At 40.9% G+C, this 12,752-nt stretch overlaps 1 protein-coding gene across 3 annotated transcripts in view; it reads right to left on the bottom strand.

Moving 5' to 3' along the window:
• MTHFD2L (methylenetetrahydrofolate dehydrogenase (NADP+ dependent) 2 like) overlaps positions 1 to 12,752 on the bottom strand; it is a 96,772-nt gene that overhangs the window by 1,985 nt on the left and 82,035 nt on the right. Inside the window, exon 8 of one of the 3 annotated variants that reach the window (XM_084760070.1) lies at positions 1,374 to 1,484. The exons of the other annotated variants lie outside the window; for them this stretch is intronic. Coding sequence (XP_084616196.1) covers positions 1,399 to 1,484 — 86 coding nt within the window. The 3' untranslated portion in view covers positions 1,374 to 1,398. The remainder of the gene's footprint in view (positions 1 to 1,373; positions 1,485 to 12,752) is intronic. 3 annotated transcript variants of the gene reach the window in all.

Raw genomic sequence — 12,752 nt, 5'->3', positions numbered from 1 at the left:
GGGAGGGAGGGAAAGGAAGAGAAATAGATACGGAGACAGAAAATAGAGACAGAGAGACTTGAGATCTGCCATGTTAGTCACAGCAGCTTTCTGTAGCTGGCCTCCAAGGCAGTGAGCCTGTGGTGAGCCTGTGGTGAGCCTGTGACAGCTAAAGGATCTGTGATCTAACAATTCCACTTAACTAATTCAAAAGGATATGAACTTAGCCACACAGGAAGGCAGGACACAGCCATTCCTCCCTCTCCTCTTTGACATGACAGGCCATCACAACCGGGTTTAAAGAGTCCTGAGCTTCCATAGTCGCACCCCATTCCTGTATAGCGTAATTCGTGGGAGCATCCCAAGTGGCTGAAGGGTCAGCAATGAATAGTACACTGCTCTGAAAACAATCCCAGTGGAAACAACTACAACATGTCAATTTTCCTACTTTTTTTTTTTTTTACCCTGAGCCCCACTCGCAGTGTAAGTCACACACTACACTTAAATCACACACCTGCTAAAGAAGCAGTGTGGGCCGTCTTCTTCCCTGGGTCTCATGATCGTCTTCTTACAAACTGTTTTCTAACTCCGTATGGTTACAATCGTGCTCAGAAATCTGGTAGAGGGACAGGAATGGGAATGGGGCTGTCACCAGAAATGCCTGCCTCACGGTTTAGCTCCAAATCTGCGCTTCCTGCACAGGTTGCTAGTGGAAACCACATACACATACACACACACACACACACACACACACACACACACACACACACACACACACACCCTGTCCTGCCAGCAGTTCTTTATAGCCGTCTTCTTGTCTTGGCTTCTCCGCATGGTGACAAGCCTTCATTAGCGTCAGTGGATCGCTCCACATTCCTCAGTGGGCAGCAGATTAAGCATTGCTGTGAACACAGTTGAGCATCCAAGTACTCTTTCAGGGTGTTTTTTTTTTTAAATGTGGAAAATGAAATGGCTACACAACAGGTCTGTACACACAGCAGTGAAAGGGAGGAGATAATAAATTTGATTTTTAAACACCCATTAGGTTTTTCTGTCTTTTTGGTTGTCTAATTTTCCTGAGTGGCTATATCTAAAAAGGTTTATATATTGTTGGGTAATATTAATGTAGTTTGTGGTCTAGTTACATAAGGAACAGGGTATGAAAGTACTTCTTTCAGCAGATGGCACTGGTCATCAATGTCAATGAATAAAGAACAGGTGTTCACCTGGGGAAGGAGGGAGTGCCTATGCTCCCAGGATGCAGGAGGCTGTGATAAGAAAATAACCTACATCCAAAAGCTCAAAGCCAGCCTGGACAATAAAACCTTGTTTCTTAAATAATAAATACATAAGCAAATAATGAATATTCTCTATTAACAATTTTTCATAACTACCTTAAGGCTATATGTTTGTGAAGTCTCACAGATGGTTTGAGGTGAAATTAGTCATGAGAGAAGATACACGTTCATGCTTGGTACGGTGAAATCCATCTTTCCTGATCATGTCTAAAAGAGAGGAGTTAATGAGCATTGAATCATCAGTACAACCTCTCATTGGATGTTTCCTTAAGGGAGACAGGGTTTGCACTTGCTTACAAGGGAGATAGTGTGTGTGTGTGTGTGTGTGTGTGTGTGTGTGTGTGTGTGTGTGTGTGTGTGTGTTGGGAGCATCTCTGTGCTTCTTTGCAGGAAGTACTGGTTATTATGTGTACACGTATTTAAGAAAAATCACCAAAAAGTCTCTGCTGCTGGAAAAGCAGGTATTAGAGATATTAGCAATTTCATGACTCACTAAAGAACATGTAGTAAAGATCAAGAGTTAGGTTCAGTTCCATAAAATCATCAAAATTTTAGAGTCATTGAAACTGACAATTAAGGCAAATAAAGTACCTATTAAATTCTATTGTCTGTGTGGACTGCAGGAGTGAGTCTTAGGCAGAAACAACCATTATATTTAAAGCAAATTCTTGAAAATGAGACTATTTTTAGGAAAGGCAATAACTACCGCAAATTTTTATTTGAATGACTTTCCCACAAAACTTTAGATGCTGCAAAATAGCGTCTAGAGATTTCCTTGGGCATAGGAATATGATTCCGACTGCGGGAGACTCCGCCTTGTGCACACTACGCCAAATGTGCCCCGCTCTCCTTTTTCATCTCCTGAACATGTGGTCCTCCTTCCCCATCTAATACAAATGCCACTAGAGTTGGCTAACTCCCTGGGCTGAGTTAATTGTCTACCCATTGGCCCATGGCATTTACAGAATAGTTTTTCAGGGTCAAGTCCTGAGTGTATTAGCAAATCAGGTCAAAGGAAGTCAAGCTGTAGATTTTCCTTCCTCACTCTACAGATTCTAGGGTAAAGCACTGGATATCATAGTCTGAAGAGGACGATGACTGTGCTGGAGAAAGAGCAACATTTTCCATATGAACAAGGTGGACAAGCTTAGAGCCTGATTGAGATTGCTTTTGAGATGGAGATTCATTGTTTTGGAGTTATACAGCAGTTTGTTGCTAGGCAACCCCTCATGGGCGGACACTTTTGACGCCTCTACTGTGTCACAGTTGGTGATGTCTGGTTGGCCAAATCAAGGTTCACCATCACATTTAAGCTCTAGAGGATAGGATAAGAATAATAGCAAAGTCATTCGGCAAAAAAAGATGTGCATGCACACATGTAATCCATGACCACTTTTTAAAAATGTATTTTATTAATTTATTCATATTACATTTCAATTGTTATCCTATCCCTTGTATCCTCCCATTCCTCTCTCCCTCCCTCCCTCCCATTTTCCCCTTACTCCATTCCCCTATGACTGTGATGGGAGGGACCTCTTCCCCCTGTATATGCTCATAGGGTATCAAGTCTCTTCTTGGTAGCCTGTTATCCTTCCTCTGAGTGCCACCAGGCCTCCCCATCCAGGGGCCGTGGTCAAATATGGGGCACCAGAGTTTGTGTGAAAGCCATGACCACTTTTTATAGTCTCTGATACAACTGTTGGTGTCCCGTCTGCCATTTCAGCCACAATATCTACAGCCAGATTTATCCTTCAAACAGATCTGATCACCTCACCTATAGACATTTATGAAATTGCCACTAATACTAGAATAAAATAAAAAGTATTCTTCATGACAGCAGTGATCTATTGTCCTCTGCTCCTATTCCCATATCTGATTATTATTATTCCTACGCACATTACAGACTGGCCCAGATAGATCCATAGAGACTGTCCCTTGTGCAAGACCTAGTTACTAACCCTTGGAACTCACAGTCTTATTAGAGAAATACATATTTTAAAAATGCAATTACTCAAGCAGTAATTGTGCGGTAGCTATGGTGTATGCTGAGTGCAGTTAGGCTCTGTGAGTGTGTTTGGAGGACCTACCTAGGCCTAAGCATCATGTATAGATATGACTCGGGTAGGCTAGACTTCCCAGGTAAGAAAAATAGAGACCAGGCAGTGCTCTGGATAGGGGAGTTGTGCTTGCAATCAGAGTGGAAAAGGAACTTCTCTTGGGTGGAAAGTGGCTTGAATCTGAGAAATGCCACAGGAAGACTGGTGTCGCTGCTGTGTATGTAAAAGGTGGCTACAGGAGAGCATACGGAAGAGGCAGGTGGTTTGTAGAACACTGAATTTATAACGTCACCTAAAATAAATGGTTCAAGTATTCCTGAAAGGAAGAATGAAGGCAGGCTTGGCTCCATAATCATTCCCATTATACTTACTTGAGGAAAACTGTCTTTATAATATCAGGATAAGAACAATAGGCAAGGAGCAAAGTTACTTCATGTTTAAATGGAAGTGATGACAGGGCTGATGAAAGATACTAGGTGTCCGGTCTATACATGTGCCTCCAAAAATGCAAGGGTGACATGTGGTCACGGGGTGTGGGAAGATTACTCACGAGGGCCATGTCTGGAGACACACGGAATGTTCAAGTGCTCTTTAACAACTTAGGCAGAACAAAAGAAAAAGGATGTGATCGTTAACCTCTGGGGCAGCAGCAGCAACCCCTGCTTCATGACAGGGTGTCTCCAGCTTGTGATCTCTGTGTCATTGCTTCCTCTGGAACTTTATGGTCCTGGTTCCCAGGGCTGGCACTTAAGAATCAAAATTGTCATCGAGGATAATGTCATCTGGAACATTCTCCAGTTCCTTGGCAGGTAGTGAGTTTTTAACTTCAGTGGCACCGTGTCATCCTTGATGGTCCTTCAATAAGAGAATGGATGCATCCAAGCAGAACAGATTCTGCTAATATTTTATGAAAACTATGTTCTGCAAAAGAGTGTACTTGTGCTCTTAAATCTGTGTTTCGGTGGAGCAACAGAAACTAATGGTATGAGTTCTCTTGTGGTGTTGTTTCTCTTTCTACTTTGTTTGTCATCTTTAAAGAAGCCCTCTGTAGTCCCTGTTGGACTTCTAACAATGCAACAGCAAACTTTTAGAAGCAACTTAACTTTAAGGGCAGTATCACACACACACAAAAATGTCTCACTTCTCTCGTGTGGTTTCAGCCTACTGGTATACATATATAATTGTCTAAATTAAATGGTTGGAGAAGTTTCCCATGCTTCAAAATGCAAACTACTTAGGCATGGCTTCTCAAATGTACCCACTATAATGAAGGGGAGACAAGCTTCAGGAAAATGAGGGACAGGAGTAACAACCAGAAAAACCTGAATGGCAAAGGACAGGAGAAAAATTATGACTCAGGAGGTAGCAAAAACACTCCACTTTCTCATAGGGGTGTTATACAACACATTTAAGTGCGCGCTGAGCCAGAGAGCAAAAGGCTCCTTAGCATGTGGCTCTCTATTGAACTTTTGTATGGCAACAGCATCAGGTGTAACTAAGGTAATGTACCTTGTATCTGGGTTGTTGGTTCTTTTTTTAAAATTACATTTTATCAATCAGTCAATTGATTGACTTACTCTCTGTGTGTCTTCTTCTCTGTCTCTTTTCCCTCCATTTCCTCTTTATATTAAATGAAATCTGTATATATCTGGCTAGCTATTGCCCAGATGTGAATGTCTAACACAGTGCCAGCCGTACCACTTAGACAACATTGAATGAAGCCATATAGAGCCTAGTTACCTGGATAAATCAGGTCACTGTCTATGACCTTACCCATCACCAGTGAAGCTTCTTGGCTGGTCACAGATGATATCAGCTGTCACTGCGTTTTTATTCTGGTTGGCAAGAGTTTAACTACTGCTACAGCGTTTCTATTGACAGCTTGGGAACTGACTAACATCTTCCTTTCACAGCATCTTTAAAATAAAAAAAAAGATTATCTTGTGCCATCTTTCACAACCCTTTCTCTCCCTTCCTCCAGCGCCTTTCCTTCAGGCACAGAACACTGCTATCAGTGGTGAGCTGAGAAACTACCCAGAATGCTGGAGAGTCTTCCAGATCTCCTGGCAGGGCCTTGAGCTCAGTAGTTTACCATAACCAACCTAAAATAGATGATAAATGTCTTTCTCATAGATAATTCTATCTTAGGATTCTGAGAAACAGCTACAAAAAAAAAAAAAAAAAGAATCTCCTTATAGTATAAGACAATTTTACAAAAGCTTTGCGTATTTTCCTTGTTTCCATGGATAGGTTTTTGTGCTTCAACCTTAACTCTGTCCTATAAAAATATGACCATTCCATGTCAACTAGACCCTACTACCTAGAATATGTTTAGAGATTTATTTCATTTCAAAGACCCATACTTCATCAACACTAGCTTGTCCTCATTGTGAGCATCAGTGGAGGCAGCTGGCATAGAGATCTCACAGTGCCCCCCCCATGGTTCCTCCTTTTGTTCCTAGAAGTGACCTGTGGAGGTACTGTAAACATGGTATTTCCCAGAGAACTACTTTTGCAACCCCAATTGCTCAACTTACCAAGATGGATCATCTCTTGGTTAAAGTATGATTCTCCCCTTCTAGTGAGGCTAGACTGTGGGGTGGGCTGATGACTGCCTGCCCTGAAAAGCTGACAGGTAAGCCAAGCTGACCAATCACATCATCAGTTTAAGAGAAGGACACCACCAGGCGTGGTGGCGGATGCCTTTAATCCCAGCACTTGAGAGTCAGAGGCAGGCAGGCAGATCGCTGTGAGTTTGAGGCCAGTATGGTCTACAAAATGAGTCCAGGACAGCCAAGGCTACACAGAGAAACCCTGTCTTGGAAAACTGAATTGGAAATGAGGTGTAGTTTGAGGGTGCTCTATTATTTTAGAAACCGGGAATATTCTCTACCTCTGCATATGGTAGGAGGCACTCTGAAGACTAAGAGGCACCAAAAGTCTTTATTTAAGGTTAAGTTTGACATATCCAAAAAGTATACATTTTAGAGGCTTATTTATTGTTTGTGTGGCTGTATGCACCATACTCGGAATGCACCTTGCATGACACAAACAATGCATCCTGAAGAAGTCAATGACTGGCCTAGTCTTCAGACACATCATGTGTGTATAAGTCCTATAGGGCCTCCTCATCCCCCGGCCCTGTCTTCATCAGACAATTCCTCCGGGGTCGCCTGCTTGTTCTACCCATATCTAAACAGTCTGCTTTTACTTTTAAATGTTTCTGGCTTTGCAATAACTACAGATCCAAATGATGGATATGTTGCTGATGATACAAATTCAAAAGTTTTTTGAGAAGTTTAATTACTTTGGTCTCTTAAACATAAAAAGAAAATCTCAAAGCTAAGGATAAATTACCTACTACCTCTCAACTGGTTTCAAACAAACCAGTGTAGCCTCCTAACAGGCTCACAGAGATAGATACACACACATACATACATACATACATACATACATACATACATACATACGCAAACAGACAAAAGTCTTTGTTCTTAATATGTTGGTGTACATGCAGGTAGAGCCCTGTATTATTTGCAAAAAGCAGGACAACGCTGAAGACGAAGCAGGCAGCATGGGTGATTTAACCCCAAAAGCATGCCTCTGGCACCTCGAACAAGGTGCCTCAACTGATGTTTCCTTTAAAAATTATATATGTACTAACCTACCTGTACTAATGACTTCAAAAGTTTGCTTACTTTCAGAGCAAAAAACAGGACAATGATAAACATCAAACTTCTGCCTCTGGCACTACTGCTTCTTCCAAACTTTGCATACATATTAACAATAAATCAGCTAGCCGAAAGGATCGATCCCAAAAGGACTGGACAAAAACAGCTAGCTTTTCCAGCGCTTGGCCAATATATTATTTTTCTAGGGTACCCCAAAAAGATTTTTCTCCTAAACAGCATAAAGTAATTTTGAGAACACGACGCCACCATTCCCAGTAGGTGGGATGGGTGTTTTTGGTGGGTTACCAATGCCCATTTTTGCCTAACGGGGTTAGTTACAATTAATAAAAGTTTCATTTGGGGATTTCTTTCTTCTATCTTTCTTTCTCTCTTACTTTCTATCCCATCTAATATTAAGGAAAAGAGGAGAAGGAAGGGAGGATATAGGTTTGGAAAATAAAAGGTAGATTATTGAATCTACTAGCCTCAAATATCCTACATTGGTATTGTAAATTGATAAAAATTTAAGACTTCTGATTGATGGAAATTTAAGACTTCAACTTTTGCTTCACGTTGATAAAAACTTAAATTGTATATTGCTATTCATTGTTTGCCTTAGGTATGTATGTTATATGTTGACAAAATATTGTATATTGTATGTTAGAAACTTAAGTTCATTTTGTTCAATGTTTATTTAATGTATTATTCATGTACCACTAATGTCTTATGAAAAACTATTAATAATCTGTTCAGGAAGATCGGGGATAAAAATTGGTATTTAATTATCTTAAAATCCTACTAGATACTAACTTACTTTATCATAGAACAGGTTTGTTTAATTTCTTGTATATGTCTTCAAAGGAATAGATTGATAACTGTAAGAATAGATAGAGTTGGTCTTCAAACTCTTCAGAGATCCACAGAATATGGCATTTAACGATGAGGGCTTTCCTGACAGAAAGAGACATCTGCTCCTGGCAGCATCTCCATATGCATCATTGAAGATGGGGGCATCAAGAGAGGAGGGTGACAGAATGGTCACTAGACTGCGAAACTGCTCTTATCTCTACTGCTGATGACAGGCTGACTGTCTGCAATGATCAACAGTGATGCTGGAAAGTTGACTGTCCAGCTTTGAAGAGACTAGATGGACCAGACCATCGCATTTCCTGCTTCAAAAAGCAGTTTGTTGGATGTTTTGGGCCGATAAGGCTGAAGACTGATTGCCCCAATGAAGGAGAGAATCCGGTGACTGTCCAAGCGGGCCGCTCTCTCTGTCCTATCAACACAAGCCCACCAGCACTTCCTTTATTAGATAGATTTTCCTTCTTGGGTCTCTGATGGGATTAAAGACTAGATAGCCACAGTGTTACTAGAAGCTTTAGTTTAAGAATTAAAAACATATTTATGGATTGATAATTGCAATTTCTCATGAAGAAAAAAGGACTCTCTTTGGTAGGCTAGTGGAATACTTTCTCTCAGGTTAACAAGTATAAAAGGACTTGGTTATGGACTTGATACCTGATGATTCTGTATATATGTATATTTGTGTATATAGTGCTTAATTTTTTTTTTTTAAAAGAGAAGGGGAATGTGTGGGAAAGACTGTAAGCTTCCTGAATTCCAGGCCCAGGATGGCTCCACTCAGTCTATCACAGGGTATCTATGGGGTGCCCAAGGGTAAAGCTTGCCAAGACTGCTTTCACCTGTGACAAAGCTTACAGTCTTTCCCACATTAATATATACTTGGGGCTTCTTCCGCTAACAGGCAAAAACCTATGAACTGTATTAATCTCCTACTACAAGCTGTGAAAAGATAGATAATAATGACATAGCCATACACTGACTTACAAAAATACAAAATCTGCCTAGGCCTTTAAGTGTTTCAAATGTAGGTATCAGGCCTTGCATTTTGCTGGAGCAAATAGGATCCCTACCGAGATAGGTAAACTCACAAACAGGTTCCAGTGCAGGAAAACAAATTCAAAATGACCATGTTGTTGCTGACTTTTTAACTGGTTTTTTGTTTGTTTGTTTGGTTTGTTTTGTTTTGTTTTACTATTCCTTTATCTACGCTCATGTAAACTTTCTCATGGACTCAACCTATGTCTGGGTCTCTTCCCTTTACAACTTGAAGCCTGAGACTCCACATCTGTGTTTTCTCCTACAGTTTTTTCCTGGATCCCAACAGGATTGGTAAAGCTACACTTTTAACTGGCGACCGAAGACAACAACCAAAGAGGAACACGTTCCTGAATTTCAATCACATGTAAACTGCGCGTCACTTCCAACTCTCACCCAACTACTAAGCTTCTTTTCATTGCAGTGACACCCTGTACCATATTTTGTGGACTTCTTGTCAAATTATCCAATGTATTAATAATATTTTCAACTCTACTTTTATGATGTTAAAAACAAGCCTCCTTTATATGCATTCCTGTAAAACTAAAAGAAAATGGCTTTTTAGAAAATATAAATACTACCCGGGGAAATTATTGACGGTTATATAAACTAGAGGTACAGTTTATATGGTTGGTAATTGCTGGCGTCTTAATGCTTATTGGAACCATAACTGCCCCGATGGCAGGAGTACAATCAGCTCCGTTTACCAATAGGCCTAGCTAAAAGTGTTTCAAGGACTGAAAGAACCCAAGAAAAATTAAACATAGTTTCTGCCCCCACCCCCAGAAAGTCTGGATGCCCTTAATGAAACCATTGATTGGATAGGGCAATGAATGCAAGCTTAAATAATGAGTATTGGTTGCCATTATAACTCACTTATATTTGTATCTCTGTTTTACCTTATATGGATAATATAAATATCTGTGGGAATTGTTTATGAAGCGCTTCGATGGAGTATGGTCTCAAAACAACTGTACTACTGACCTTGGAGAAATATATTCACTAGACTATCCCCACTTGTCAGTAGTCCCCGACTAACAGTTTGCAGCCGAGTTGTGAAGTACATTGTGTCTAAATCCTTTTAACATTTTACATGATCTGTCTTTTAAAACCCTGATGAATTTAATATTAGCAGCTATTATTCCTTTAAGGCTTCTAATAGGTTGTCTCTGCATCCAAAGAAGCCAGAGATGATTGATAGCCCAAGAGAAAGCTGGTTATGTCACCTTGGTGCTACAAAATGAGAAGAGGAGAGTGGCTGGAGTCCAGATGTTCTGCAGTTCCTTTCTCAAGCATGCTCCCTGACCCAGATGTGGTAGCGTGACTTCAAAAGACTCCAGGCATAAGGTAAAACTGAGGAAGATGGTCCTCTAGGGCAAAACAAGGCCACAAGGGCAAAGAAGTACAGAACTCAAAAAAAAAAAAGGGGGGGGGATAAAAGTATTGTTTGTCAAGCTCTACTTAGAACTCTATCTCTAGTACTATCTGAGCAATACATAAACAACAGTGAGAAAAATAAAAGAGGTTCTTGAAGTGAACCTAGAGTCTCAAGTCTTTCTACCTTCACTCTCCTTTCAGGTCCTCCTGATGTTCAAGGTTGCATTGTTTGAGGCACAAGAGCATGGAACAGGAAAGCTAAAAGTTGGTGTGGGGTAGAAATACAAAATATACCCGACAAGAAGCTCATGCTAGGAAGGAGTAGTCTAGTTGGGACCAACTAAGAAAATGCAAGATAGTATAAAAGATATTGTCAGCTAATCACGCAAAGGAAGCCAGAAGAAGATGAGAAGAATCATGAAGGTTGATTCCTTTGATGGTTGGATGAAGAACAAGACAGAAATAAAAAAACGATTCGAGGAGAGAAAATCAGTAAAGAATGAGGTGGTGAGCAAAGTGTGAAGTCACAGACTTCTGGATCAGTAGTGCAGTGGGAAGGAAAAGGTGAGTCATGTGGGCAGGTCCACTCCTCGCTATGAGCAGTGTGCTCAGCAGTTCACATGCATTAATTCGCTCGTGCGCGGTGATTATTCCACCTCATCTTTGTGACATCCTCCTAACATAGGCATCATTATTGTCGTTTTCCAGTGATAAAAATCAAGTCTCAGAGGTGAGGTGATTTACCTAAGATCTTAATTGTTTTAAGCAGTAGAATCAGGATTCAAACCCAAGTCAGACTGGCTCCAGCATGGAACCAGCCATGGAAAGTTAGACACAATATAAAAAGAGTATGGAGTGAAAGGTAACTCTGAGGTTTCAAACGTAGAACATTCTAAAAGAAAATAAGCTAGATGAAGGTTTGGTACCACCCCCAATAGTTTTCTTTTTTTTTTTTCTTCATTTTTTTCTCCTTTATTAATTTATTCTTGTTACATCTCAATGGTTATCCCATCCCTTGAATCCTCCCATTCTTCCCTCCCTCCCATTTTCCCCTTATTCCCCTCCCCTATGACTGTTCCTGAGGGGGATTACCTCCCCCTGTGTATGCTCATAGGGTATCAAGTCTCTTCTTGGTAACCTGCTGTCCTTCCTTTGAGTGCCACCAGGTTTCCCCCTCCAGGGGACATGGTCAAACGTGAGGCACCAGAGTATGTGAGAAAGTCATATCCCACTCTCCACTCTACTGTGGAGAATGTTCTGTCCATTGGCTAGATCTGGGTAGGGGTTTAAGGTTTACCGTCTGTATTGTCCTTGGCTGGTGCCTTAGTTTGAGCGGGACCCCTGAGCCCAAATCTGCCTATCATAATTGTCTACTTGTAGGCTTCTAGGACCCTCTGGATCCTTCTACTTTGCCATTCTCCCATGATTCTCTCATCTAGAGTCCCACTAGAATGTCCTCCCCTCTGTCTCAGTTTCCTGGTAAGTGAAGGCTTTCGTGGGACATGCCCGTTGGGCTAATATGCAGATATAAGTGAGTATATACCATTTGACTCTTTCTGCTTCTGGGTTAACTCACTCATTATGATCATTTCTAGCTCAATTCATTTATCCACAAATTTCGGGAATTCCTTGTTTTTAATAGCTGAATAGTATTCCATAGTGTATATGTACCACAGTTTCTTTATCCATTCTTCTATTGAGGGACACTTAGGCTGTTTCCATGTTCTGGCTATTATGAATAAGGCTGCTATGAACATGGTTGAGCAAATTTTCTTGTTGTGTGCTGGAGCATCTTCTGGGTATATTCCAAGGAGTGGAATAGCTGGGTCTCGAGGAAGCCCTATTCCCAGTTTTCTGAGATAGCACCAGATAGTTTTCTGGAGGAGAAATAAGTGGCTTCACTGCCCTGTGTTGTCTTAGATTTCAATTTTGAGAAACAAATTTCATGGATGGAGTTCCAAGATTCGTCATTCCTTTCTGGGACTCATTTCTTATTCAATGAATATTCTTTCAAAAACCTCAAGTGTAAATCCAGCATCTAGGGCAATTTTGCAAGTTTTTATATCATACTCCTGTTCTTGAATAAACTGCTTTACGTCATAGTTTTATCCCCAGATAAACTGCATTGAGCATACTACAGAGTACCAACGCTCTATTTCCTCCCTTTTCTGTGATCTCTAGTGTAGCTTCCACTTGGAAAAATCCCCCTCCTTCCCACACCACTCCCCACACAGCTGTACATCCTGGCCAGCCCCCCTCTTCCCTTTCCCCACACTCCACATCAGCTATACAACCTGGCTCAAACTCACTGACATGGTACAAATTGTTTCGAGACCATGATGGAACAGGACTCTCTGCTCACACTCATGGCAAGATCCTAAAACCATACATGCTTCTTTTTTTATATTTTCACCCCTAATCATTTGACCAATCATCCCAGCTCTCCTTTTAAGTTATATCTACCATCT

This window comes from Acomys minous (genome assembly GCF_964271855.1).
Source record: "Acomys minous genome assembly, chromosome: 15".
NCBI lineage: Eukaryota > Metazoa > Chordata > Mammalia > Rodentia > Muridae > Acomys > Acomys minous.
Note: the sequence above shows the minus strand (reverse complement) of the source record. Positions and strands in the feature narration are given on the sequence as shown.